The sequence below is a fragment of the Chiloscyllium punctatum genome, chromosome 4 (assembly GCF_047496795.1).
Source record: "Chiloscyllium punctatum isolate Juve2018m chromosome 4, sChiPun1.3, whole genome shotgun sequence".
Classification (NCBI taxonomy): Eukaryota; Metazoa; Chordata; class Chondrichthyes; order Orectolobiformes; family Hemiscylliidae; genus Chiloscyllium; species Chiloscyllium punctatum.
This window is the reverse complement of record NC_092742.1, coordinates 83261324-83288014: the sequence shown is the minus strand read 5'-3', so window position 1 is coordinate 83288014 and position 26691 is coordinate 83261324. Positions and strand designations below refer to the sequence as shown.

The window sequence follows — 26691 nt, the reverse complement described above, 5'->3', positions numbered from 1 at the left end:
ATAATTGTAACTTTTGGGCAAACTTCCAGATTTATGAAGTGACTTTAAATTCTGCCATTTAGAGTGAGGGGATTTGAACTCTTTCCCCTAGATCATTAAGTTGTGCCTCTGGATTAGTAGTTCAGTGATATTACACAGTAATGCTCCCGCAATAAAGTTAATCACATTGCACTCGAACTAAACCACTCACTTTGGCAAATTATTTGATGAACCAACAGCTTTAATTTAACATCCCTGCTTGCTCTCTGTAATGTTTTGTTAAATTGATGCCACATCTTTTACTCCCTGAACATTAAATGACTTAACTGAATCTCATAACTTTCACTGATCCTTTTGTCATTTTGATGGCTTACTACAGCTTTAATTCATTTGTTAGAATGGAATGCCAAAACAGTATGCAATACTCTGCAGTCTCATGTAAAAATGAGTCTGCTGTAAAAATGTACCTTTAACTCTTTGGCCTATGCTTCTAGTTATAAACTTGAAGTGCCATATCCTACAAGGCTAAGAATCATGAGCTAGAAAGTGAGCAGAGGTTGGATGGCTACTTGTCAACTGATAAGGACACAACAGGCTGAATGGCCTCTTCCCACACTGTAAATTTCTATGCTAAAATCCAGAGATGTTACTGCTATTTATTTTGTGGCTTTATCAACCAGAATGCTCCGGGGTCTTACTTGGAAATGGGTGCAGGAATCATGTTGCACAATTAAAACACACACACACCTTAAAACAAAGGCATTATTCCAACTTTCCATAACTCGCTTACTTAAATTACCAGTGCAACACCAGCTAGTGATAACTATACTACACACAGGAGATGGTGCAAACGATGTGTGCAAGAGCAATTAATTGAGTTTTGTGTTCCTTACCCCATGACTCACTCCTTCAAGCTTTTCCCTGCTTGTTTAATGCTCTCTGTATTCATGTATGTCAGAGTCACCAGCCATTCCATCAGCTGGTATCTCTTAAAGGCCATCCTTTGACTTGTTGTGCCTGCTGGAATGAACACATAACTGTGGCTGGAACACTACAGCTTTCTTCACATTCTTGCTGGACTGAGGGAGTGGAATCTCTTTTGACCAGAAATGGACGAGCTATAGAAACAGAGTGGCTACAAGGAGCAGGTCAGAGGCTAAGGATACTGCAGCAGGTACCTCACCTCCTCTCTCTCCCCAAAGCCTGTCCACCATCTACAAATCAGGAGTGTGGTGGAATACTCCCCACTGGCTGGATAGGCATAGTTCCAACAACGTTCGAGAAGTTTGACACCATCCAGGACAAAGCAGTCCACTTAACTGTCACCACATCCACACATATCTATTCCATCCACCACCATTGCTCAGTCACAGCAGTGTCTACTATCTACAAGATGCAATGCAGAAATTCATCAATGTTTCCTAGGCAGCATCTTCCAAAATCATGAAGGACAAGGGCAGCAGATACACGGGAACACCACTGCCTGTAAGTTACCCCCCAAATCACTCACCGTCCTGATAGTGTCGTTGAGTTAAAATTATGGCAACTCCTTCCCTAACAGCATTGTGGGTCTAACTACAGTGTGCAGACTGTAGTGGTTCAAGGAGGCAGCTCACCACCACATTCTCAAGGGCAACTAGGAATGGGCAATAAATAGTGGTCCAGCCAGCAATGCCCATATCCCACAAGTGAATCAAAAATAACAATGGCAAATGGTGCTTTACGTAAATTGAACTTGAAACACAAAACACACAGAGTGGATGACCATCAGCAAGTGTGAAAAAGCCTTTGCCTGTGACTGCATGGTGATGATTGGCAGGACACGTGAGTGTTGAAGAGTTGAAAGTTTCAATAGTTGAAACCACCCTTCTGTAACATATCCATAGGGCGGAGTTTGCAACACCTTGCCCAGTGTTGGGTGCTCTTCCTCTCAGAGAACACTAATACATTGTCCTGAGAAAGGGTCACCAGACCTGAAACGTTAACTTTGATTTCTCTTCACAGACGCTGCCAGACCTGCTGCGACCTTTTCCAGCGACTCCCGCTTTTGTTTCTGATACATCATTATTTTTTTCAAAAAAGTAATCACTCGGGCACTTAAAATGTCAAATTGAGTGAAGGAGTTGGGAAATAAACTGGCCATTTGCCTCTTTGTTACGCAAAAGGTGACTGCCTTGTCTGGTATACCTTCAAAAGTGATTCGCCGGAACTACCCGGAGAAAAGCAAAATGAGCTAAACCAAAGTACATTAGACACAACCCAAGTTTAAAAAAAATCTAAAGTCCAGAATAACAGAGCTGAGTGTATTGGACGATATAACTGGGCAGGGAGTAATGATCCCAACTATTACTACTGCAATCTGCTCCATCTCCACTCTCTGAACCCTGACTTTTCAGACACCACATCCGACTCGTTAGAACTTTTGCCCGAAAGCACTGTTCTTCATCACCCTACTCCCTGCATTGACAAGGATTTGAAACACATCACTTGCTGATCCTGTTTATTATTCTCTCGTCTTTGCAGATTGCCTTCACCTCTGGCTCACTGGTCCCCACCCAGTGGAGTGGTGTTTAGTTGTTCTCTGTCATTCACACAAGTCTCCTGCAAAATCAACTATAAGACCATGATAAGACACAGGAGCAGAAATTAGGCCACTCAGCCCATTGAGTCTGCTCCGCCATTCAATCATGACTGATAAGTTTCTCAAACGATTCTCCCCACAACCCTTGATCCCCTCGACAATCGAGAATCTATCTATCTCCATCTTAAATATACTCAATGACCTGGCCTCCACAGCCTTCTGTGGCAGTGAATTCCACAGATTCACCAATCTCTGGCTGAAGAAGTTTCTCCTCATCTCTGTTCTGAAAGGTCTTCTGTTTATTCTAAGGCTATGCCCTCAGGTGCTAGTCTCTCTGACCAATGGAAACATCTTCCCAACTATAGTGCACTGCACACCATGCATGATATTAAATATTTGCACATACCAGGTCCACTGCTCACAACTCTAAAGTGGCCAGTTTTCTGAGGGGTGACAAAGATAATGCTTATAAGGCACTGCAACACTCTCGTCGAAGAGTGGCAGTGAAGGTAAGCAAATCCTGCACTGCGGATCCTGCTAGCCTGTTTGGCCCACTGGGTCGAGAATGGGTCAGTCACAAATGTACAGTCACGGCAGAAGCCTGCTCCCCTGAGTAGACATGGTCCTTGAACTGGGGGACAGTCGGCCATGATGTCTCAACATGCTCTGAAACTTTCTTCCTCGTGACACATACCCTACTGGCACAAGCTTTCCCATCTTCCTTGCCAAGCATTGCCCACAAACAAACAGCTGGACATTCATCTTTTCCTCTTCAGAAATTTAACAGGCCTAGAGCCTCCAGCCGTGCTGAGGGATTTAGCGGGAACAGCCCGTTCCTGAGCCCACCTCGCCGGGGAGGAATGTGTTTCGAATGTGGGAAGAGAAAATAACCATTTTGCTTTTGATTCGGAGGATTCAACATCACCTCACTCACCAGCTGCACCTGTCAATCACCCACCTACCCCTCAATCCCGCCCCCTGGCGGGGTCAGAGCCTAGTCTGCGATAGCTACAACCCGTGAAAGAAGCTAAGCCTTACTGAAAGGGTTCGTTCCTTGTCTTCTTCCATTTGAGAGGCCACTCGCACTGCTACCTGCAAAGAAAAGGTGGAAAGGTCAAAGGTTAACTTCATCACCCTGACAATAACAGAGAAACCGTAAGCAGTCTGGATTGACGACCAGAGAGGAGTGCAACCAAATTCAGACTTTGGGCTAGAAGCCAAAGCTGCGGCTCCATGGATCACCAGCTTACCGTCACACACTGTTGGACGCACACAGGTAAAGGAGAAAGTGAGGACTGCAGACGCTGGAGAGCCAGAATTGGGAAGGAGATGAAGCACAACAGCTCAGGCAGCATCTGAGGAGCAGGAGAGTCGGTGCTTCGGCCATGAGCCCTTCATCAGGAATGTGAGGGTCACGTGAAAAGGTCAGCTGAGGAAGACACTGAAGCCCAATAGGAGAACAGCGAAAAGAAACAAAAAGGACAAGAAAAGCAACTGAAAAAATTGAAGGTCTCCGGGAGGAGGGGGATGGGGGAGGGGTATGGAGCAAATTATTATGACAGCTCACATGTTCGAACCCAAATAAATGAGGCTGTGGTCACTCTGAGGTTGTAGACAGAGGTGAGACTTTTCGCCCACCAATGAACAAACTGTTTGAACTGATTGATGGATGACACGGTAAAGGGACCAAATGAAGGGCACTGCTCGTCCCTGGCCACTCAGGTGTTTCCTTTTTTCCTGGTGGTGGAATATAAATAAAGATTTACACACTTGTTGTTCTTCACTGTGTCTTACACCTGCACACACACAACATGGGTGCAGGGGAGAAAATTTTAAAAAACACAAGAAAAAAACAGAACTATCAGAGGTTCTGTTCACTCTGAGAAAAAGGGAGGACCAAATGTGCCAACCACCCAGTTCCTGCTCAAGTTTATTCCGTGCAATTGTTTATGAAACCTACAAGGGCCCGGTAAGATCCGCAGCTTAGTAATACCTTTGCAATAGCCAAACTGTACGTATTGCTGAAAGAAAATACTTTTGCACTTTAGATGATGTGCAATCTTTTACTGAACCTTGTTGCAGCTGTAGGTAACACAACAACACGTGAAGTGTTTTATTCGTCCTGTTCCTGGCTTTCACAAAGACTGGGCCTTTATTTTCAACACTTCCATCCAGAACCAGCTGGCAACATTTAGGATTTGATTATTTTGTTTCACTCGGCACATTATGTGGGGGACAAACAATAGAATAACCAGATAGAGGAATAGGAGCATAAATCTGATCCTGGATTAGGAATTCCAGGTGAAGAGCCAAGGACCATAGGAGCACGGAAAGTGGGGGAAATAATGTGGAGCAGATGACCAGATTAATTCGGGGTAACACTTTGTTGATTTCTTTCGGAAGCCTGTCAGACATGTTGTCTTTTGGAGCGGAGGACATTATGTCGAAACACGAGCTGCCCTCCCAGGATGATGGCAAATGATACTGTGGCACCACTTGGAAGAAGTACTGCGTCCAGTTCTGGTCATCCTGTTTGAGGAAGAGTGGAGAGGGTTCAGCAGAGATTTACCAGGATGTTGCTGGGAATGGAAGGATTGGCTTTTAAGGAGAGATTGGATAGCCTGGGACTTTTATCAGTGGAGCATAGGAGCTTGAAGGGTGACCTTACAGAGGTTTATAAAATCATAACAGGTACAGATCAGGTGAATGATATATGTCTTTTTCCTAGGGTGAGGGATTTTCAAGACTAGGGGATATATTTTTAAGGTATGAAAGATTTGAAAAAGACATGAGGGACAAATATTTTCCATAGTGAGTGATTCGTGTGTGGAATGAACTTCCAGGGAAAGTGGTGGATGTAAGTACAATTACAACATTTAAAAGACATTTAGGTAAGTACATGAATAAGACATGTTTGGAGGGATGTGGACCAAGCGCAGGCAGGTGGGACTAGTTTAGTTTGGAATTATGGTCAGCATGGACTGGTTGGACCAAAGGATCTGTTTCCATGCTGTATGACTCTATAAGTGAAGAACTATGCCTGATATCCTAGCCAATATTTATCTCTCAATCAATTAAGCAACAGATTCAGTGCTCTTTTATCACATGTTCGTGGGATCTTGCTGTGCACAAACAGAATGCGCATGAATCACACAGCACCTTCACTTCAGAAATGTTTCATTGGCTGCAAAGCACCCTGGATGAGGGCGTAGAAGGGTGGGTTAATAAATTTGCAGACGACACTAAGGTCGGTGGAGTTGTGGATGGTGACGAAGGATGTTGTAGGTTACACAGAGGCATAGATAAGCTGCAGAACTGGGCTGAGAGGTGGCAAATGGAGTTTAATGCGGACAAGTGTGAGGTAATTCACTTTGGGTCAGAGCAACCGGAATGCAAAGTACTGGGCTAATGGTGAGATTCTTGGTAGTGTAGATGAGCAGAGAGATCTCAGTGTCCAGGTACACAGCTCCTTAAAAGTTGCCACCCAGGTTGACAGGGTCGTTAAGAAGGCACACAGTGTTTTAGCTTTTATTAATAGAGGGATCGAATTTCGGAACCACGAGGTTATGCTGCAGCTGCACAAAACTCTGGTGTGGCCGCACTTGGAGTATTGTGTACAGTTCTGGTCACCGCATTATAAGAAGGATGTGGAAGCTTTGGAAAGGGTGCAGAGGAGATGTTGCCTGGTATGGAGGGGAGGTCTTACGAGGAAAGGCTGAGGGACTTGAGGCTGTTTTCGTTAGAGAGAAGAAGGTTGAGAGGTGACTTAATAGAGACATAAGATAATCAGAGGGTTAGATATGGTGGACAGGGAGAGCCTTTTTCCAAGGATGGTGACAGCGAGCACGAAGGGGCATAGCTTGAAATTGAGGGGTGATAGATATAGGACAGCTGTCAGAGGTAGTTTCTTTACTCAGAGAGTAGTAAGGGTATGGAATGCTTTGCCTGCAACGGTAGTAGATTCGCCAACTTTAAGTGCATTTAAGTCGTCATTGGACAAGCATGTGGACGTACATGGAATAGTGTAGGTTAGATGGGCTTCAGATTGGTATGACAGGTTGGCACAACATCGAGGGCCGAAGGGCCTGTACTGTGCTGTAGTGTTCTATGGTCTATGTATTGAGATTGTTAAAAAGTGCAACATAATTGTAATCTTTCTTTTGCGTTCGTGAGAAGAATGAAAAGCTGAGGGAAGTACGGTCACAGAAAGGACAGGGTCAGATAGGATATTGATTTGATCTTAACGCAAAGAGAATGTACAACGAATGAAGGCAACACATCTCCTGAAGGACCTGCAGTAGACCTGAAGAAATTAGAGGCAGATCCTTCTTTAACTAGGTCCCAACGCGACCTTTTTCTTTCATCTGCAATCAAGACTTTCCATCTGCTTTCGCTGATCAGTGCACAAGCTGTACCCACTACTGAGATGGCTTGTAATAAAAGCCTGAAGATTTACTTGCTTGAAAATTGGAATCGGGATGAACTCCTGTCTCCACTTTACCGTCTGCTGCTCAAATGTGCCAGCCTCAACTACGACGGTGAAATTTAGTTAGCATCGCACCCCTTCACCACAAGATAAGGAACAAAAAAAATTGCTGAAGGAATGTCTAAATAAAGCCAAATCATTTCTGAGGCCAGGAATCCAGTGTTTGCACTAGTGTTCTGTTTCTCCATAAAAATCACAGAGCCCTTTATTTTAAACCGAAACATTCTGCACAAATCAAAGTAGTCCACTGTATTCGAAGATATCTCCATGGCAAAAGAATGTCAATTTACTTTTGTAAAATCCCTCCAGTGTGGAAGCAGGCCATTCGGTCCATTGAGTCCACACTGACCATATGAAGTACATCCCACCCAGACCCACCTCATCCCTGTAATTCCCATGGCTTACACATCTAACCTATACATCCCTAGACACTGAGGGCAATTTAGCATGGGCGATCCGTCTCACTTTTGGACTGTGGGAGGAAGCCGGAGCACCCAGAGGAAACCCACGCAGACACAGGGAGAATGTGCAAACTCACACAGATAGTCACCCGAGGGTAGAATCAGTCCCTGGTCCCTGACGCTGTGAGGCAGCAGTGCTAATGATGCACTGTGATGTCCTTTGTGGTCCATTTATAGCCCTTGACCATTTGGTTATCTACTAAATCTGTCTTGGTGTGTAGTGTGTTCATAAACTTTGAAACGCCTTTTAATGAAAAATTTTGAATTCTGTGATCTCTCTATCTGTGGGAAAACAAGTAGGTTTGTGAAAGGAGGGAAGGCTGCTGACCAGCCTGACCATAGCTCAATTTATGGACCACTTTTCCATGCCAGTAGTCGTAAGGTGGGCAGTTTTCAAAGCAAGTTGATGAGAAGGTAAAAGTTCAGGATACAAGTGTGAAGGGGAATTCTTTTCCTACATGTAGATCAAATCAGATTCTAAATCAATCTGGATTACTGGCCAAGCAAATTCTTCACTTGCAAATTCTCATCCTTGCATTCAAATATGTCCATGGCTTTTTCCCCTCCTCTCTTTATAATGTTGTCCAACTCTACTGTGCTTCGAGATTTCTGCACTATTGTAATTCTAGCCTCTTGAGCATTCCCAATTATAATTGTTTCACTGTTGATAACAGTGCCTTGAGTTGCTTAGACCCCAAGCTCCACAATATATGGTCTATTCCATTTAATCTCATCCTTTAATGCCTGCTATAAAGGGTTTGGATCATCTCAACTAATATCACCTTTGTGGCCATATTTTGTTTTATAATGTTCGAACAAAGCACCTTGGGACACTTCATTCAGTTAACGCACTACATAATTGTTGTTACCATTGTTGTTTGGAACCCTCAAATACTTGTATTTTTTTTTAGGACAGCTGCATCAACATAGTACTTTATTAAATATAAAAATGTCATGCCTTATTTCCATTGTTCCGACGTTTCCCCATGTTTCTGCACTCCATATCGTTCCTCTCTCGAAAGTTCTGGCTCATGCTGACACACATAGATACACAAGTGACAGCAACCTTACTGTAGTTGATGAAAGCAACAAAAGACTGTTTGATAGTCTGGATAATTTGGCCAGAGTCAGTCAAAGGTAAGCCCAGCCAAATCCAGTTCTGACCCCATTCCCCCAGTTTTCAAACAGATCCCCTTTCAAATGGCATGTTTGTTTGTGCTGCAACAATAGGGAGCAGCATTTCCTGCACATGCTCATTGTCAGCATCAGCTGCTGCATTAATAGAAATAAATTGGCTTGACACAGACTAACAATATTAAGTAGTCTTTCACCAGTTGCAAGTCTTGGGTGTGCTTTAGCTATCATTAACTGTTCCCTCTGTTTCATTTTTTTTAGGATTCAGTGAGTAATGATGGATTTACAATCAGAAAACATCAGACAGGTTGAATTCCTAACTTCCAATGTGCTCACAGACTCTGGGGAAACTGTAATTCTTTTTTGGTTTAAAAATTGCCAAAGTAATATTCTGAATAAAAAGAAACATATTATCTCATTTAGGATTTAAAACAAAACTTTGCTATTAAAAAATTAAAAAAAAGAAGTACTGTGGAGTCTCAACTGGCCCAGTGTGATCTGTGGGGAGAACCACAGAATTGGAAATAAAATTGATGGTTTTTTTACAATTCCAGATGAGAAGTAGCTCCAATGCAGTCACTGATTTACCAGATTTTAGTCTAACCAAAAAGCTGGGGGCTAAGAGCTGAGAAGTTTGGTTCCTTGACTGATTTACTAGAGGATAAGTGTTTCCTGCAGAACTGCACCCCAGGAAGAGATTGTCCATAGCAAGGAGGAATGGAAATTTCCTCAGTGGCCAAATTACACCCAAATTACAGCACAAATTCACCAAAGACACAATGGCAGGATTCAAACAGCATCGGGTCACTGTCTGCATGGGGTTGCACATTGTCCCCATGTCTGCGTGGGTTTCCTCTGGGTGCTCTAGTTTCCTCCCACAGAACAAAGATGTGCAGGTTAGGTGGAATGGCCATGGGAAATGCAGAGTTACGGAGATAGGGTTGAGGGGGTGGGATGGGGTTGGGAGAGTGTGGATTGGGTTGGGATGCTTTTCAATGAGCCAAATGGCCTGCATCCACATTGTAGGGATTCTCTGAAAGAGAAAAGTATAACTGCCTGAAAATCAATTGCTTACCCTTTAAAAACCCAAGCAACAATTCATTAAAATAGTGATTCAAGCTTCTTGATTTCTTACTTAACTTACTAACTAATTTAATACCAAAACTCGAAGGCAAATGATACTGAAGGGAAATCAATGTGAAGGCAACACTTTGTCTCCAAAATGCAAGAACAGAGAAATTAAAATGAAGGTAAGGAAGAAATTGTACTAACGAATGCATCAAACGTTCTTTGTTGAAGAACTTTAAAGGATTATGTGAAGAAAACAATGATCAGTTATTAATAAAATCTCCATTGCTGAATGTGGTGTGACCAAGTGATGCGGTGGTGGATTCCACCTGCCACATTGAATTAATAAGGCCCTCACTATATTGGATGAAAGAATTTTGGAAAGTCAAACTATCAATGAAAGGGAAATCAAACATGAATTGGGACAGACAGAGAAACACATGCATAAATCAGACATGTTTCTTCTGTTACTTGTTGTCTAAGGTTATTAGCCTTTTACTATTCAAGATGAAAGCTGTAAGCATCATAGGAGAATGAATGGGGCAGTACGTGATGTCCCTCCATCTGAGCCATCTCAGTCCCACAGCAGGACCTAATGGTGTGTTGCCACCTTTTGTAAAATGCTTTATTTAGAGATACATAAAGGAAAGCACATCAATTCATCACCTCCCTGCCATTCTTATCAACTGCTGAATTCTTTCTCCGAGCTTCCCCGGTGCAACCAATGCCTCAAGATTGAGGGCATCATTGGCAAGACCAGCGTTTATTGCTTATTGTGCTTCCTGTCCTTGAGAAGGTGGTGTTGAGCTAGCTTATTGAACTGCTGCAATCCATGTGGTGAAGGGACACCCACTGTGCTGTTAGAATGGGAGCTCAAGCTTTTTGGCCCAGGGACCACAAAAAAAAATGACAGTATATTCAAAGTCAAGAAGTTCTTTCATATTTTTGAATGGAACTGCTGTCAGATGTAGCTGTAGCCTACATTGTCGCACAGACTGACATGATTCAGCTTGCAATGTGAGTGGAGCAGTAAAGTATTGGCAAAATCTGTTACCAAACTGAAAATGGACCCAACTGAGGTGTTTCACACACGGTGCTTTTTAATTGATTAGGTAGGGGAATCTCATACTGGCAGTATTCCCTGTTCCACCTTTGGTTTTCCGATTCCTTTACATATCCTGAAGTTTGTAAGCTTTAGAGCATATTTGGGAGGGGAAAGGAGATTTCCTCTGTCCTTTCAACCAAAGTTCTTTGCTATCCATGCAAGGTTTGCAGAGAACTCATCGAGACAGGCTCCATGTATACTTTCACACTGAGCATTACAGGATAATGAAATGGAAGGCTTTCGATATTCTAAAACCTTCATAAGAAGCAACTTAGCTAAACAATGTCTTTAAGTTCAATAAACTGTTTGGAGATTAATGAGACAGTACAGCCACTACAGGGGAGGAGGGAGAAAGGCTGGAGAAAGAGAAATTTGTTTCAGGTAAAATGCCATTTTTTTTCCCATTCAGTTAAAATGCAATTCAGTTACATTAAATATTCTGCCAAAATTGAAAATTGCCAGAAGTAATGTGTCTCTGTCTAACCTGCAGTGTTTCATTCGTCATTTTTTAAATAGTTACTTGCCTCCTTCTTTCACTCCTAAGCATCCTTTCAGCTCGTGCAATGAAATGGTTTTATCTTCGTTCAAGTCACAGTAATCGGTGAATTTCCGCCCACATTTCTTTGGCTTGGCTTTCTTCCTCAAGAAGCGTTTGAATGGCTTCATTTCCTTCTTGTGGATGTTGTTGCTGCCGTTCTTATCCAGTTGACCAAAGTACCAGTGTACGACGCGTTCCTCCAGTGTGTGGTTTGGATCGGGCTCAGGGAACCTGCGTCAGGAACACAAGAGCTCCATCAGTTGTGACCGCCATCCAGCACAATGAATAAACACAAGCTGAAACACTTGGTGAGCGTCCTGATTGCTTCTCGCTGACAAGGGACAATAACCTTTGACTGGTTTCAGCTTCAGTAACACACACACACACAACAAACACGCACAACACAACAGTATCATAAAACAAGAGATGTGCTGGTGCCAACTACCATTTGGCAATCTGTGCTTATTTATGAAGCAGCCTGGAGGAAAGCTTTAATAGACTGAAAAAAAAACCTGAAAGAACTGTGGATGTTGGAAATCAGAAACTGAAACAGAAATTGCTGGAAAATCTCAGGAGGTCTGGCAGCATCTGCGGAGAGAAATCAGAGTTAACGTTTTGGGTTTGGTGACTCTTCCTCAGAACTGATGGTAGCTAGGAAAATGTTTTTTTTTAATGCAGAAGATAGAATGGGGGAGGGAGTCAGGAGTAAATGACAGGTGGAGATAGAGCCTAAAGTGAGAGAGAAACAGTTGGAGAGGCAAAGGAGAGGATAACAATCAGTGTGGGGGGAATGAGTAGCTGTTAATAGGGACTATTAGTGACTAATAATGGGTTGTGTGTAATAGCAGCTCATGTGATAACAAGGCCCGGCGTGTTTGTGCATGAGTGTGCATGTGCACGTGTGCGTAAGTGTGGAGAACTTAGGAAAGATGCTCATGTCATAAATTTGTCGAACTCGATATTGAGTCCAGGTCAACCAGTCAACGCTTCACTTCTCCAATGTAGAGGAGACCACACTGTGAGCAGCAAATACAGTAGACTAGATTGTGTGAAGTGCACATAAATTGCTGCTTCACCTGGAAGGTGTATTTGGGTCCTTGGATTCAGAGGAGGAGGCATTAAATGGGCAGGGGAAGGCACCTTGGAGGTGTGTTTGGAGTGAAAGAGGAGTGGACCAGGGTGTCCCAGAGGGAACGATCCTTGCAGAAGACTGACAACTGAAGGAAGGGGAACATATGTCTGCTGGTGACATCCCAATGGACGTGGTGGAAATGACAGTTAATGAATCTCTGGATGTGCTTCTGGGGGTGGGGATGACCTTCAAACTGTCCACTTTTTTCCTTAATCGAGTATTCCCTGGCACTGACGGAGGGAAATACAGGTACCAATTTGGTCTTAGCAAGGAGGTAAATGACCAGCTAATCTGTTTTGGTGGGTTGGCTGAGGGACGAATCTTGGTCAAGTCTGAGAGAAACCACTGTCCTTCTTTGAATAGCTAAAGGAATAGCTTTACCTAATGCAGGCACAAGCCAGGCATGCAGGTAAAACAGGAACAGATAATCCATGACACATTGCCTCATTTTCCCGAAGGCATCTGACTGCCCTCTGCCCGCTTGATTGGCACCACTTTCACAAGTATGCACTCCCTCCACCCTGACACTCAATAGCAGCGATGTGTACTATCTACAAGATGCACAACAGAGATTCGCCAAAGATCCTCAGGCAGCACCTTCCAATCCCATGACCTCTTCCACCTAGAAGGACAAGGGCAGCCGACACATGGGAACACCCATGTAATTGCAGGTAAGAAGCAAGTGCACAAATAAAGGTGATGATTCAAACATTTTTTGCATGAGTTTTTTGCAAGTTCCACTCCAAGCCACTCATCATCCTGACGTGGAAGTATGTCACTGTTCCTGCACTGTCGCTGGGTCAAAATCCTGGAATGTCCTCCCTAATGGCATCGCGGTTCACAGCAAGTGGACGGAAGTGGTTCAAGAAGGCAGCTCTCTGTCACCTTCTCAAGGGCACCTAGAGACAGTCAATAGGTGCTGGCCAACCAGCCAAGCCCACATGCCACAAGTGAATGAAAAAAGGTTGAAATGTTCAAAATCATCCGGAGTTTAGATGGAATCACGAGAGAGAAACTGGCAGCTGGTGGTGAAGTAGATTAGCAATTCAGAGACACTTGCTCGTTTTCCGAGGCCACAGATAAGAATTTAATCATGGCAGATGATAAAATTTAAATGAAACTTTTTTCTAACCTGGAATTGAAAGTTACTTTCAAGTTTACCACGACACTGGCTATCATCGATTGTCACAGAAACCTATCTGTGTCAATAATGTCCTTTAAGGAAGGAAATCTGCCATCCTTAAGGTGGTCTGGCCTACATGTGACTCTGAATTGTTCTAAAGGGATTGGCAGTAAATGTTGGCTGTGGCACAGACTCCTAAATCCCCTGAATAAATAACAAAGAAATTGTCCCCGTTGATAGGACACCAAAAACCAGAGGACACTGATTTAATGCAAAACAAACCAAGATCACTTAAGGAAAAGCGTTTGTACCAGCAAGTCACAGTGAACTGGAAAACACTGCCTGAGAGTGTGGTGGAAGCAGATTCCATTGTAACTTCTAAAATGGAATTGGATCATTATTTGATGAGAAAATAATTGCAGGGTACACGTAAAAGGCAGAGGAGAATTGATTTACACAGGTAAGAAACGCTTGTTACAGACTCATTTTGTGCTGTAACCATTCTACAAACACAGAAGATTTCCCAAAAATGGCTTTTTTATTTAGCTAACCATAAGGGAAGCCATTGGATTGTCAAGACCTCAGATTTACTGGCTATTATTTGTGAATGAGCAGCAGTGCATTGGCGTGTGCGCACGCACACACACACAGACAAACATATAGTTTCACATACATATGTAGTCTCTCACGTATAGACACTCACAGTCACACACACTAATATATAGATGCACAGTTGTACACAGATATACAAACTCTCACCAAGATTTAAATGAAGCCATTTTTGAGCCAAGCCTTCAACCCTTGCTTCCGTGAAATCAACCACACATACTTTCAAGGTTTAACAGTCTAAAGTGGCCAATCACACATAAAGTGAATCCTTCTGGAAGAGAGAACTAGACAATGTATGAATTTGTTTGGGATGGAGGTCACAGTAAATGGGTACTAATATATTAATGCTGGTCTCCAGCATGTGCTGAGAGTCCATCATTCATGAAATGGGTTTACTGTCAGGATGGTTGGCCTGTCATTGGACTACAAGCACCCACATTGGTTTGCTGGAAGTAACCCCCTCGCCTTGAGTAAACAGTGTCCCGCTACTGCTCATGCAAGTTTCTGTTCTGCTGATGCACCCTTCCACCCTGCATAAAGTTCAGTTCACCTAGTTTCTGCTGTCCTTGTCCTTAGTGGTAACAAGCTCCATTCAACCCTCCCCCAGGTTCAATGACCTACGTTGACACCTGATCTGGCAACAGCTCAATGTAAATTCTCACCATTGTTTTCAAATCCCTCCATGCCCTCACTACATACCATCTCTGTATCTTCCATCAGCGCATACAACGTCCCAAGATATTTGTGCTCCTCTAACTCTGCATTTATCATTTCCCTTGTTATACCAACCTTCAGCTACTTGGGGGTAACATTCAGGAATCTGCTCCCTAAATCTCCCTGTCTTCCCCTGCCTTAAGTAACTTTAAAAGCTACTGCTTCAACCAAGTTTTTGATCATCTCTTGTGTTGGCCCTTCAGGCCTGTCATTATTTTTAATCTGATTAAGCTCCAGTGCATCTTACGATAAAGAAGGTGCCACATTAATAAAAGTTCATGTTGTGAGAAATGGGCAATTTGGCGTTTTGGTGTTTCTGAGGGCAGCTAATCATGGAGAAAGCAACTATGGGCTATTGGCTGCACTCTCATAGCTGAACACTGTCTCAAACATGCTTCTGTAAGATTAATTCCACTCACTGAAGTGAGCAGATCCAAGACTAGAGATTAAAACTGACTACAAGCTCACATGAAAAGCTGACAGTCACCTGATGTCTCTGAATGGCTAAATATATTGTGAGCACTGCCAACGGTACATGATGTAGCTTTCAGCCAAAATGCAAGATTGAACCTTTCTCCACCTGAGATTATTCGGTCAGAATTTCCTTTCGACATAACACGGAGGCTAACAGGACATGCTGCTGTAGTTCCTCTACAAATAGAAGAACTGCAGGTAAGAGTCATAGAGATGTACAGCATGGAAACAGACCCTTCGGTCCAACCCGTCCATGCCGACCAGATATCCCAACCAAATCTAGTCCCACCTGCCAGCACCCAGCCCATTTCCCCCCAAACCCTTCCTATTCATATACCCATCCAAATGCCTCTTAAATGTTGTAATTGTACCAGCCTCCACCACATCCTCTGGCAGCTCATTCCATACACATACCACCCTCTGTGTGAAAAAGTTGACCCTTAGGTCTCTTTTATATCTTTCCCCTCTCACCCTAAACCTATGCCCTCTAGTTCTGGACTCCCCGACCCCAGGGAAAAGACTTTGTCTATTTATTCTATTCATGCCCCTCATAATTTTGTAAACCTCTACAAGGTCATCCCTCAGCCTCTGATGCTCCAGGGAAAACAGCCCCAGCCTGTTCAGCCTCTCCCTATACCTCAAATCCTCCAACCCTGGCAACATCCTTGTTAATCTTTTCTGAACTCTTTCAAGTTTCACAACATCTTTCCGATAGGAAGGAGACCAGAATTGCATGCAATATTCCAACAGTGGCCTAACCAAAGTCCTATATAGCCGCAACATTACCTCCCAACTCCTGTACTCAATACTCTGGCCAATAAAGGAAAGCATACCAAACGCCTCCTTCACTATTCTCTCTACCTGCAACTCCACTTTCAAGGAACTTTGAACCTAAACTCCAAGGTCTCTTTGTTCAGCAACCCTCCCTAGGACCTTACCATTAAGTGTATAAGTCCTGCTAAGATTTACTTTCCCAAAATGCAGCACCTCGCATTTATCTGAATTAAACTCCATCTGCCACTTCTCAACCCATTGGCCCATCTGGTCCAGATCCTGTTGTAATCTGAGGTAACCCTCTTCGCTGTCCACTACACCTCCAATTTTGGTGTCATCTGCAAACTTACTAACTGTACCTCTTATGCTCGCATCCAAATCATTTATATAAATGACAAAAAGTAGGGGACCCAGCTCCGATCCTTGTGGCACTCCACTGGTCACAGGCCTCCAGTCTGAAAAACAACCCTCCACCACCACCCTCTATCTTCTACCTTTGAGCCAGTTCTGTATCCAAACGACTAGTTCTCCCTGCATTCCGTGAGATCTAACCTTGCTAATCAGTCTCCCATGGGGAACCTTGTCAAACGCCTTACTGAAGTCCATACAGATCATGAAGCACATGCACAAATGAAGGTGATGATAAAAACGTTTTTTTGCATGCGTCTATTTACTCTTCTCTTAAGTTTTACACAAATGACTTCTTGCTTGCTACCTCATGAGTGAAACACACTGAATGATGTTGAGTCGCTGTACTTGGGAGGTAGATAATGTCAGCATAGAAGATTAAGATCCATAATTTCAAATACTTAAATACACTGTAAAGAATGTTAGAAAATTCAATTCGTGAAAATCGACCTCTCTGGCACTGAAAATAAAACTACACATGTGAAATCTCATTCCTTTAGGTTTTGACCATTGTTAAAGACCTTTTAAAAATCGTAAATTTAAAACTGAAACTAAAACTTTCTATCTCCCTCTCACTCTCAGGTATGTGTCAGTCATTGTTCAATTGGTAACACGCTGAACTCTATATTGCAAGGTTTCAGATTCATGTCCCATCCCAAATCTTAAGCTCAAAAATCAAGGCTGACATTCCAGTGCAGTAAACAGAATTACCTTAGGTGTCCTGACCAATATTACCCCTTCAAGTCACAGCGCAGTCAACTAATTTGGTAATCTATCACACTCAAGCTCTGTGGGAGTTAGCTGTACATAAATTGATTACCTGCCTCAAGTCACTTTACCATTTATGGAGAAAAGATTTACAAGGATGTTGCTGGGCTAGGATGATTTGAGCTATAGGGAGAGGCTGAATAGGCTGGGGCTGTTTTCCCTGCAGCATCGGAGGCTGAGGGGTGACCTTATAGAGGTTTATAAATTCATGAGGGGCGTGGATAGGGAACATAATAAAGATCTTTTCCCCAGGGTAGGGAATAACTAGAAGGCATAGGTTTAAGGTGAGAGGAGAAAGATATAAAAGGGACCTAAGAGGCCACTTTATCACGCAGAGAGTGGTGCATGTGTGGAATGAGCTGCCAGAGGAAGTGGTGGAGGCTGATACAATTACAACATTTAAAAGGCATCTAGATGGGTATATGAATTGGGGGGGGGGGGGCTTAGAGGGATACGGGCCAAGTGCTGGCAAGTAGGACCAGATTGATTTAGGATATCTGGTCAGCATGGGCGAGCTGGACCGAAGGGTCTGTTTCCACGCTGTACAGCTCCTTGATTCTGTGTGCACACAAAAAAACAGCAAAAAGATGACTGTAAAATAAAAACTTTGAAATGCCTGGTGGCCATGAAAAACATGAAGTAAATACAATTCTTTCTTTTTCCTCTAATATTACTTTCCTTCTCTTGTGTCCCCCTTCCTGTACCTGATATGATGTTGAATTGACCTTTGCAGATCTATTTTTCAGTCAGCATACTGTTTGTTAGATTGGTAAAGAATTATACAGTTACTTGCCATATTCATCTCAGTGAAAGTGAGGACTGCAGATGCTGGAGATCAGAGTCAAGATTAGAGTGGTTCTGGAAAAGCACAGTGGGTCAGGCAGCATCCGAGGAGCAGGAGAATCAATGTTCCCAGAAGGGATTTTGCCCAAAACATTTATTTTGTGCTGCTGTGCTTTTCCAGCACCACTCTAATCTTGATTCATATTCATTCCAGTCCTTGGAGTCCTGTTCACTTCATTGCAAAGCCACCAGCTCCCATTTTCAGAAACTCAACACACAAAATATTTAAAAATTCAATACGCAAGGGAAGTCAAACTAACAGTAGCTGATACTAGGGCTCTGCTCCAGCAAAATCTAGTGTTCCATATTCCTCTCAGAAACTTGATTATTGCTTAAAAAAAGACATATCTTGGTGAAACTTTTCTATCATTTGCTCATCAGGACAACACAAGAATGCCAAATTTCAAACAATCACAATTTATATTGCAAGCGTCCTGATTGAGTGGGAAGTTGGCTCTGATTGGTCAAGGCATTGCCATGGAGATAGCAACAGGGGGAGTTATGGACTCCCCAAACTCCCAGATTTGTCAGAAAATGCAGAAGGGTTAAACATATTCAAATCATAGAACAGCAACAGTTTTTTCTTCAGCAGTTTTGTACAGCCAAACGACAATCTACAAACTACATTATCTGATGACATGGGGAGTTGTCCATTTTTCATATGTATATTGTGTAAACATTGCTAATGCCCTGCACTAATCATTTAAACTACAGGCAAATTACATAGCCCAAATTACATGTACTCCATTGTACAACTGTTTCCGAAACAGGGACTCATAGCTCAATGCTTCGGGGCATTTGATATTATCATGGGCTATACTGTCACTGATGTGTTGTTGGTTGCTAAAATCATTTTGTGTCAATGCAAAAGTAAAAGATATATATGGGTCAATAAATATAACTGATTATCGCATCTTGTGTTTCAACTTGCAACTGCTGCCTACCATAGTGACCCTGCCAGCATACAAAAAGCTAATGAAAATGGAAAAATAAACACTGATCAGCAATGACTAACTTTGTATATATTGTAAGTGCAATAGACTCCAATATGTTCCAAATTTATCACAAGGTTGACATGCTATTGTCAGTTGAGGTCATCTCAACACCAGGATATATAATTTCATGACAAAACTCTGCAGACAATTTGTTGCTACATACAAATTCCCAAAATATATGCATATGATGAACAAAAATGATGTGTAAGCCACTGTTCAGGAATTAAATATAATTTATGTCACGAAGACAATCAAACTTCAAGAAATTTTAAGGACCAGAAAATGACCATAAAGGTGTCTTGAGATAGGAATCTTATAAATATGGATTGGTTTTCTAATCTGGCCACTGACTTGCTTTCATAATGAATGGTCCGACATATTTCAAAATGTGAATTAGATTAGATTAGATTACTTACAGTGTGGACATTGTGACGGACATTTTGTTTTCCATCTGAAGTTGAAGGTCTTCAGCCTTGTATTTGTTCAAATGGCCAACAACAACAATTGGTACAATTGGTACAGGCGAGAATAACAATCTTATGAAGCTATCACTCTTATCAGATCCAATCCAAATGGATAAAGTGAGATGAAGCAGATTTCTAGCAGATAACACCTTGTTGCACCTCTGTCACAGGTATATAAATACAGAATTTCAGTATTACTGAAGAAAATACATTTTGTTGAAACTTGTACTCATTGGGGCAGTTCATAAAAAATACCAGACCAATCAACATTTTCCTCTCATTCAGTCTAAATGCTGCTTCCCCTTTACAGTGGTATTCTTGTGAATTATGCTGACGAACACAAGATGTAAAGCTTCAACAAAATACATCTCTTGTCAGCAATTTTCAAGCTACCACTCATTCCTGTATGCAATACATGATTGGTGCTTATTCAAACTGTTGCCATGTCAACGGTACTGTTACAATCCCATGTCCCCCAGCCCAAATGGTCATTTCAGCCATTTCCTTTTCTTTTAAAAAGAAAATAATTTTCCTTTCTGCATAATTTTCTCAGAAACCTGTCTACCACGACTGAAACCGTGGTAACTGGTTGAACCCTTTCATGTTCTCCTGCACTTACTGGGCTTGAGTGACCGACATTGATGTGAGGAATGACTTATGGAACTGCTGAAGTCAGTGAGCATTTGTTATTTGAGGAAACACAAGTGTCTGCCCAGAGCTGTGTGTAAAACATTCTCAAAAGCTGGCTCCATAGAATGCATTGCAGTACATGAGAACTGAACATTTCTTTTCATGCGGTTTGGACAACTCAGGTGAGGCCAGTATTTATTGCCCATCTCTAATTGCGCTGGAGACGGTGGTGGTGGGCTGCCTTCTTGATGCTCAGCAGTCTTTGGGTTGTTGGGACACCTGCAGTTAGGAAGTTCCAGGATGTTGATGCCCCAGTTCCAGGCTCTGTTACCTGGAAGGTGCGCAGCCCTGATGTTCTGGTTTGCCAAGTCACCATGCATGGAGGTCCGCACACTGATAAAACAAATTAATGGGCATATTGGTTCCAGGTCAGGAGGGTATGTAGATTGGGAGTGGAATATACAATAGTGAAGTTCCCATCTATCTGCTGCTGTCGTTCTTCCGGAGGTCATGGGTTTAGAAGGTGCTGTTGTTATGGCTTGGAGAGTGCATCTTGCAGATGGCACACACTGCTGCTACTGTGCATCGGTGATGACGGGACCAGATATTGAAGATTGAGTTCAAGTGGGCTGTTTTTCTTTCCTCTATGGTATTGAGTGTTCTTGGAGGTGCACACATCCAGCCAAGGAGTGAATATTCCATCCCACTCCTTACTTCTGACCAACCTTCAACAGCCACAACCATCTTCCTTTATGCTAGGTACGGCTCTGACCAGTGGAGAGCTTGCCCCTGATACCTATTGATTCCAGTTTGAGAGGGCTCCTTGATGCCATGCTCGGTCAACTGTCAAGGGCTGTCACTCTCACCTCACCTCAGGAATTCAGCTCTTTTGTCCATCTTTGGACCATGACTGTAATTAGATCAGAGGCTGAGTGGCCATAGCAAAAGGCAAACTGAGCGCCAGTGAGCAGCTCACTCCTTTGAAAATTCCAGTTGATGACGGTGCTGTCAACAACTCCTTCTGCCATTTTGCTGATGATCAAGAGTAGATTGGAAAGGCAGTAACTAGCTGGGTTTGATTTGCCCTGCTTTTAGCGCACAGGAAGCGCTTAGGCAATTGTCAGGTAGATGCCAACATTGCTGCTGTAGTGGAACAGCTTGGCATGGTGAGCTGTGGGGCACAAGCTTTCAGTTCCATTGCCAGAATGATATCAGGGCCCGTAGCCTTTTAATATTCTGTGCCTTCAGCCATTCCTTGAGAATCATATCAGTTGAAGAGCTGCCTCTGTTGTGCTGGGGAGCTGCAGATGAGGCCAGGATGGATCATCAACTCTACCACTTATGAATCATAGAATCCTTCCAGTGTGCAAGCAGACCATTTGGCCCATCAAATCCACACTGACCCTCCAAAGAGTATCCCACACAGATTCACACCATTCCTGTAACCCTGTATTTTCCATGCACGATCCACCTAACTGCGATCAAACTATCTAACTTGCACACCTTTGGACTGTGGAGGGAAATCCACACAGTTGCTGGGAGAATGTACAAATTTCACACAGGCAGTCACTCAAGGCTGGAATCGAACCCCGGCCCCTGACGCTATGAGGCAGCAGTGCTAACCACTGAGCCACCGTGCCATCTCTTCTGGCTGAAGATGGATTTCAAATACTTCAGTCTTATCTTCTGCACTATGTCTTCAGCTCCTCATCACTGAGGTTGGCTTTAAGAGGAGTATTTTGTCCTTTTTTTTCTGAAGAAAGGCTTTAAGACAGAGGCCGGAGCTGTCTATTTGAAACCAATAAACAGCTTGGAAGGCTTTGGTATTTTTTTCAAGTTGGAATAATAGAAAGAAAAATAAAATGCGCTGGTGAAATCAGAAAGGACAAGTTTAAAAAAAAGTTGTTTTTTTGTGAACATTGTTAAAATCAAAAACAAAGCATGGGGTGAAATTAAAGCCGAGGTGGGCACATGCCAAGCAAAGACTAGAAAATTAATGAGGAAAGATTGGATCTTGTTGGTATTTGATAAGCTGCTTAAATGATGTGTGCTGCTGTCACACTGTGCCAGATTGATCTATGTATGACAGCAGTGATTCTCTGTGTTAATCTGCTCTGAACTTCTGCCCCACCAGTCTCCCTGAATGGCTTTTATATGGAGCTAAGCACCAGGCATGGCTGCTATCAATGAGTTCAGCCTGACCAATCTAGGAGGAGAAAGACAGCGGTTAGCACAAGGAGAGAGATAACACATCATTGAGCTTTTCAGTGGCCTATTGTTAAATAATTTCTAATAGATGCCTTGGAATGGCATTGCAAAGGCCTGGTACAGCATGTCCATTTGTCTTCTTGGTAGTTGGCTCAGCAACGCTGGTACTGAAGGAAAATGGAAAGCATGGGGGACAATTAAAGGGTATCACAGTGTCAAACATAAAACATACCAATGTAACATGAGTGGACAAATAGCCAAAGTATTAAACATCTAGTCAGCACACATCATATTCTGCAGTGCGTCTGTGTATGTGCCCGTGCATGTGTCAGTGTGTCTGGGTGTCTGAATATGTCTGTGCATGTGTCTGTGTGTGTGTGTATCCGTATATGCCTGTATGTGCATCTGCATGTGTGTCTGTGTTCATGTGTTTGACTGTGTATACACCTGTGTTTATTTGTGTGTGAAATTGTACCTATGTGTCCGTGTTTGTCTGTGTGAGTGAGTATGCGCTTGTGCATGTGCTTGTGCCTGTGTCTGAGCATGCGTGTATGTCTGCGTGTGCGTGTGTGCCTGCCTGTGCGTGTGTGTGTGCCTGCGTGTGCATGAGTATGTGTCTGCACGTGCTTGCGTGTGTGTGTATATCTGCGTGCGTGTGTCTGTGTCTGCAGGTGGCTTAGAGGTTTGTGAATCTCTATCATGGGGCTCCTTCCTCACAACCAATAATGCACTGCTGGTGAACTTACCCAAATGAGCTGGTCAGTCAGATGCAACAATGGGTGTCGCTGTATATGGTATTCATGGATTTGCATTGGCTGAAGAGGGAAATCTTGGAAAGAAGGTTCTTACGGAGGCTGACTTCAGCCTAGCACAAGATTTTAAACGTTCTTTGAACTGAAGCAAAATCCAATTAAAGGTTATGCCTGGGTTCATATTTCAGGCACTCTTGAAATGCAGCAGGAGTCCCATGCCCTCCTGAATAAGCTTCAGAACCATTTATTATTTACCTTCTGCCACCATTTTTAATTATGGGCCTTCTTAAGTACACTCCAGGGCAATTGTTCTGACTTCAAATTGTAGAATTACAGTCCAGCGTCAAACTAGTAACAAATTCACCAAAAGTTTGAATGCAAACAATTAACATTCCCTACTGTTGGCAGAAAAGTAATGTTCCTTCCCATCCCCAAGATACCCTACTGCAGCAGCCCATCACTCCTCTTAAAGAAGTATTTCTTGGGCTTTCAGTCTGAAACCCTCTGCAATTACAATGTTTTTCTTTTCGGTCTTTTTGTTTTGCCTGCATTTACTCTAAAGCCCAGAATCCGGTGCTTTTCTTTGCTGATGAGATTTTTTTTTTGTTATTTTCCTAAGTGATCAAGATTTCGAGTGTTCCATCAGCTTTCTCTCCTGACTGTTCAGCTTCCTTGGATTTCCAGACAGGGATCTTTGCTGCTAAAAGTTTTTGCAGTAAAAGAAAATCAAACAAAAGGAAGAAAAGCTGGCTTAATAAATATCTCCTGCAATTGAGACTTCTGCCAGGTATTGTGTAGAGGAGGAATGTGGACTACATTACAAGGGGACATCTGCCTATATTTTGCAATTCTTGATGCCTGGAAATGTTTAAAACTTACAATTTGCAGGAAGGGGAAGTTGGTATTTAACTTGTCTCTTGCAGTTCACTGAACCTAAGACGTTAGTTGTATCTTTGGTAATAGTTTGAAATTGCAGATCATCCTCCTCACATTATTTGGAAAGATTTTTTTTTTCCGACTGAAGTGACTGTGATGGAAATGGAATATGCAAGGAAGCCTGTGGGAAATTTAAGCTTTTTGCTCAAGTTTGTACAAGAGGAGATAATATTTTCCTACATTTGCAATCCAAATATGTACTCAGAGTGTAAATGTATCTCAGAAATCAACCTTAACCTCAAATACCAATCATCCCTAAGGTTTTCCGCAGTAAGAAAGCAAGTGAATTATGGATATAAAGGAACAAAAGAACTGAAAACCTGAAATAAAAACCGAAACTGCCTCAGTGAAAAATAAAACAACAGTTTAACATTTTAAATCAAAATACTTTGATGGGTCACAGATCTGATGAATGTTGGCCAATCTTTTTTTTATCGATAGTGTGGTGCTGGAAAAGCACAGCAGGTCAGGTAGCGTCCGAGGAGGAGGAGAATCGATGTTTCGGGATTCCTGATGAAGCGCTTTTGCCTGAAACATCGATTCTCCGGCTCCTCAGATGCTGCCTGACCTGCTGTGCTTTTCCAGCACCACCCTATCAACTCTAATCTCCAGCATCTGCTGTCCTCACTTTCACCCAATCTTTTTATAGGGCTTCTGCCTTTTCGCTAGTCTGACTTATCACTTTATCTCTGAATGGCAGACCCATTTTCCAAGTTCCTACAGTCTTTTGACCCAGAGCCTGTGTAGCTGGAGATGTGTTGCTCATTTCAACAGTTCTGAGGCTAGAGAGGTAATAGCAATTATTCCCAATCCCAAGGTGAAAGGTCAATAGACCAGCACACTGCATCATGTGGAGGGTCACCAGCACAGAACCTAAGAAATATTTGGAGAACCAGTGCAGAAAATTAGCATGTCAGTTATCAGCAATGGTTGCATAGCAATCTATGCTCTACGGTCTATTTCCCAGGAACACACCAAAACAAACATTGACTGCGTCTGGAGGACCATCAACTTGGTCAAAGATGCTCTTCGGTCTGCCCAAAATGCGTTGACCTTACAGAACAAGGAGTTGACCTCAACTGAGTGTTGCAGACTGGCACATTCCAAAGTTCCAGTGCTGAGAGAAGCACTAAAGGTTGGAGCAGCTGCTGCGGGGTACAGTGGGGAAAGACCATTATCCCAGGTCTTTCTGCTAAGGTTAAATGGGGGAACATTCAGTTATCAGAACCTCCTGGTGTCTCAATCGCATATAAATATAGTCTTGTACAAGTGAAAGATGCTTTTGGGTGGTTTGTTGGATAGAGTCAAACAACGTTTGCTTGTTTTCTTCATATACTATTGCACAGAACTGAACTGTGTTTGTGACTACGTATATGTATAAAAGGAATTTTTTATGAATAAAATATATTTTTGGAATATTTTTTAAAATTCTGATATTTTGTTTTCTTTTTTCTTTTAATGGGATGTGAGCGATACTGGAAAGGCCAGCATTTATTGCTGCAGCTCTAATTACCCCTGGAAAAAAGTGGCTCACTTGGCCATTTCAGATGCAATTAAGAGTCCACTAGATTCTGTAGGTCTGGAGTCACACATAGGCCAGACAAGGTAAAAGTAGAGACATAGAAACAAGAAAGAGTAGGCCATTTAGCCCTTCGAACCTGCTCTGCCATTCAATATGATTATAGCTGATCCTCTAGCTCAACGTCAACTTCCCACTGTCTCCCCATACCCCTCATTGCCTTTAATATCTCAACAATTAATGATTTGTTGCTCAAACATATTCAGTGATTTGGCCTTCTGTGACAAAGAATTCCTCAAGTTCTTTTTGAGTGAAGAAACCTTTTCCTCATCTCAGTCCTTAATGCCATTCATCAAGAATTTCTGGTTTATGCCCGAAACATTGATTCCCCTGCTCCGCAGATGCTGTCTGACCGGCTGTGCTTTTCCAGCACCACATGCTCGACTCTGATCTCCAGCATCTGCAGTCCTCACTCTCCCAGTCCGAATGGCCTACTTTTTATCCTGAGCCTATGCACCCACCACCCCCACCACCCCGGTTCTAGACTCCCCAACCAGGAAAGACATCCTCCCTGATTCTAGTTTGCCCAGCCCTCTTAGAGTTTTACAGGTTTCAATCAGATCTCCTCTCATCTTTCTAAACTGCAATGGTCCAGTCTAATGAATCTTGCCCCACAGGACTAATGCTCCCTCTAAACTGCACATGCTCTACATATGGTAATCAGCATCTGCATCTTAGCAGGACATCCAGAAGATGCTGTCCAATCTCTCTCTCTCTCACACACACACACGTCACAGTCTCACACAGATGGACAGAAAAATAGAGGGAAACTGAATAGGTCAATCCCGACATTCCTGTTTCCAGTCTAGTGAGCCTCCTCTGCACTCCATCTAAGGAGAGTCCATCTTTTCTTCAGTAGCAAGATCAACGCTGCATGCAACACCCCAGCTGCAGTCCCACCATGGCCTTGGATAACTGCAGCAAGATATC

The 26691-nt window shown here is 42.9% G+C and overlaps 1 protein-coding gene across 5 annotated transcripts in view; it reads right to left on the bottom strand.

The window, feature by feature from the left end:
• The window catches only part of smoc1 (SPARC related modular calcium binding 1), a 242888-nt gene that overhangs the window by 8850 nt on the left and 207347 nt on the right, over positions 1 to 26691 (bottom strand). For 3 of the 5 annotated variants that reach the window (XM_072569186.1, XM_072569187.1, XM_072569188.1), the window contains exons 11-12: positions 11335 to 11583; positions 3599 to 3648 (exon numbers count right to left, since the gene is read on the bottom strand). In XM_072569186.1, coding sequence (XP_072425287.1) covers positions 3599 to 3648; positions 11335 to 11583 — 299 coding nt within the window. Of the gene's footprint in view, positions 1 to 3598; positions 3649 to 11330; positions 11584 to 26691 lie in introns of those variants that run through there. The other 2 variants (XM_072569189.1, XM_072569190.1) reach the window with 1 other exon arrangement.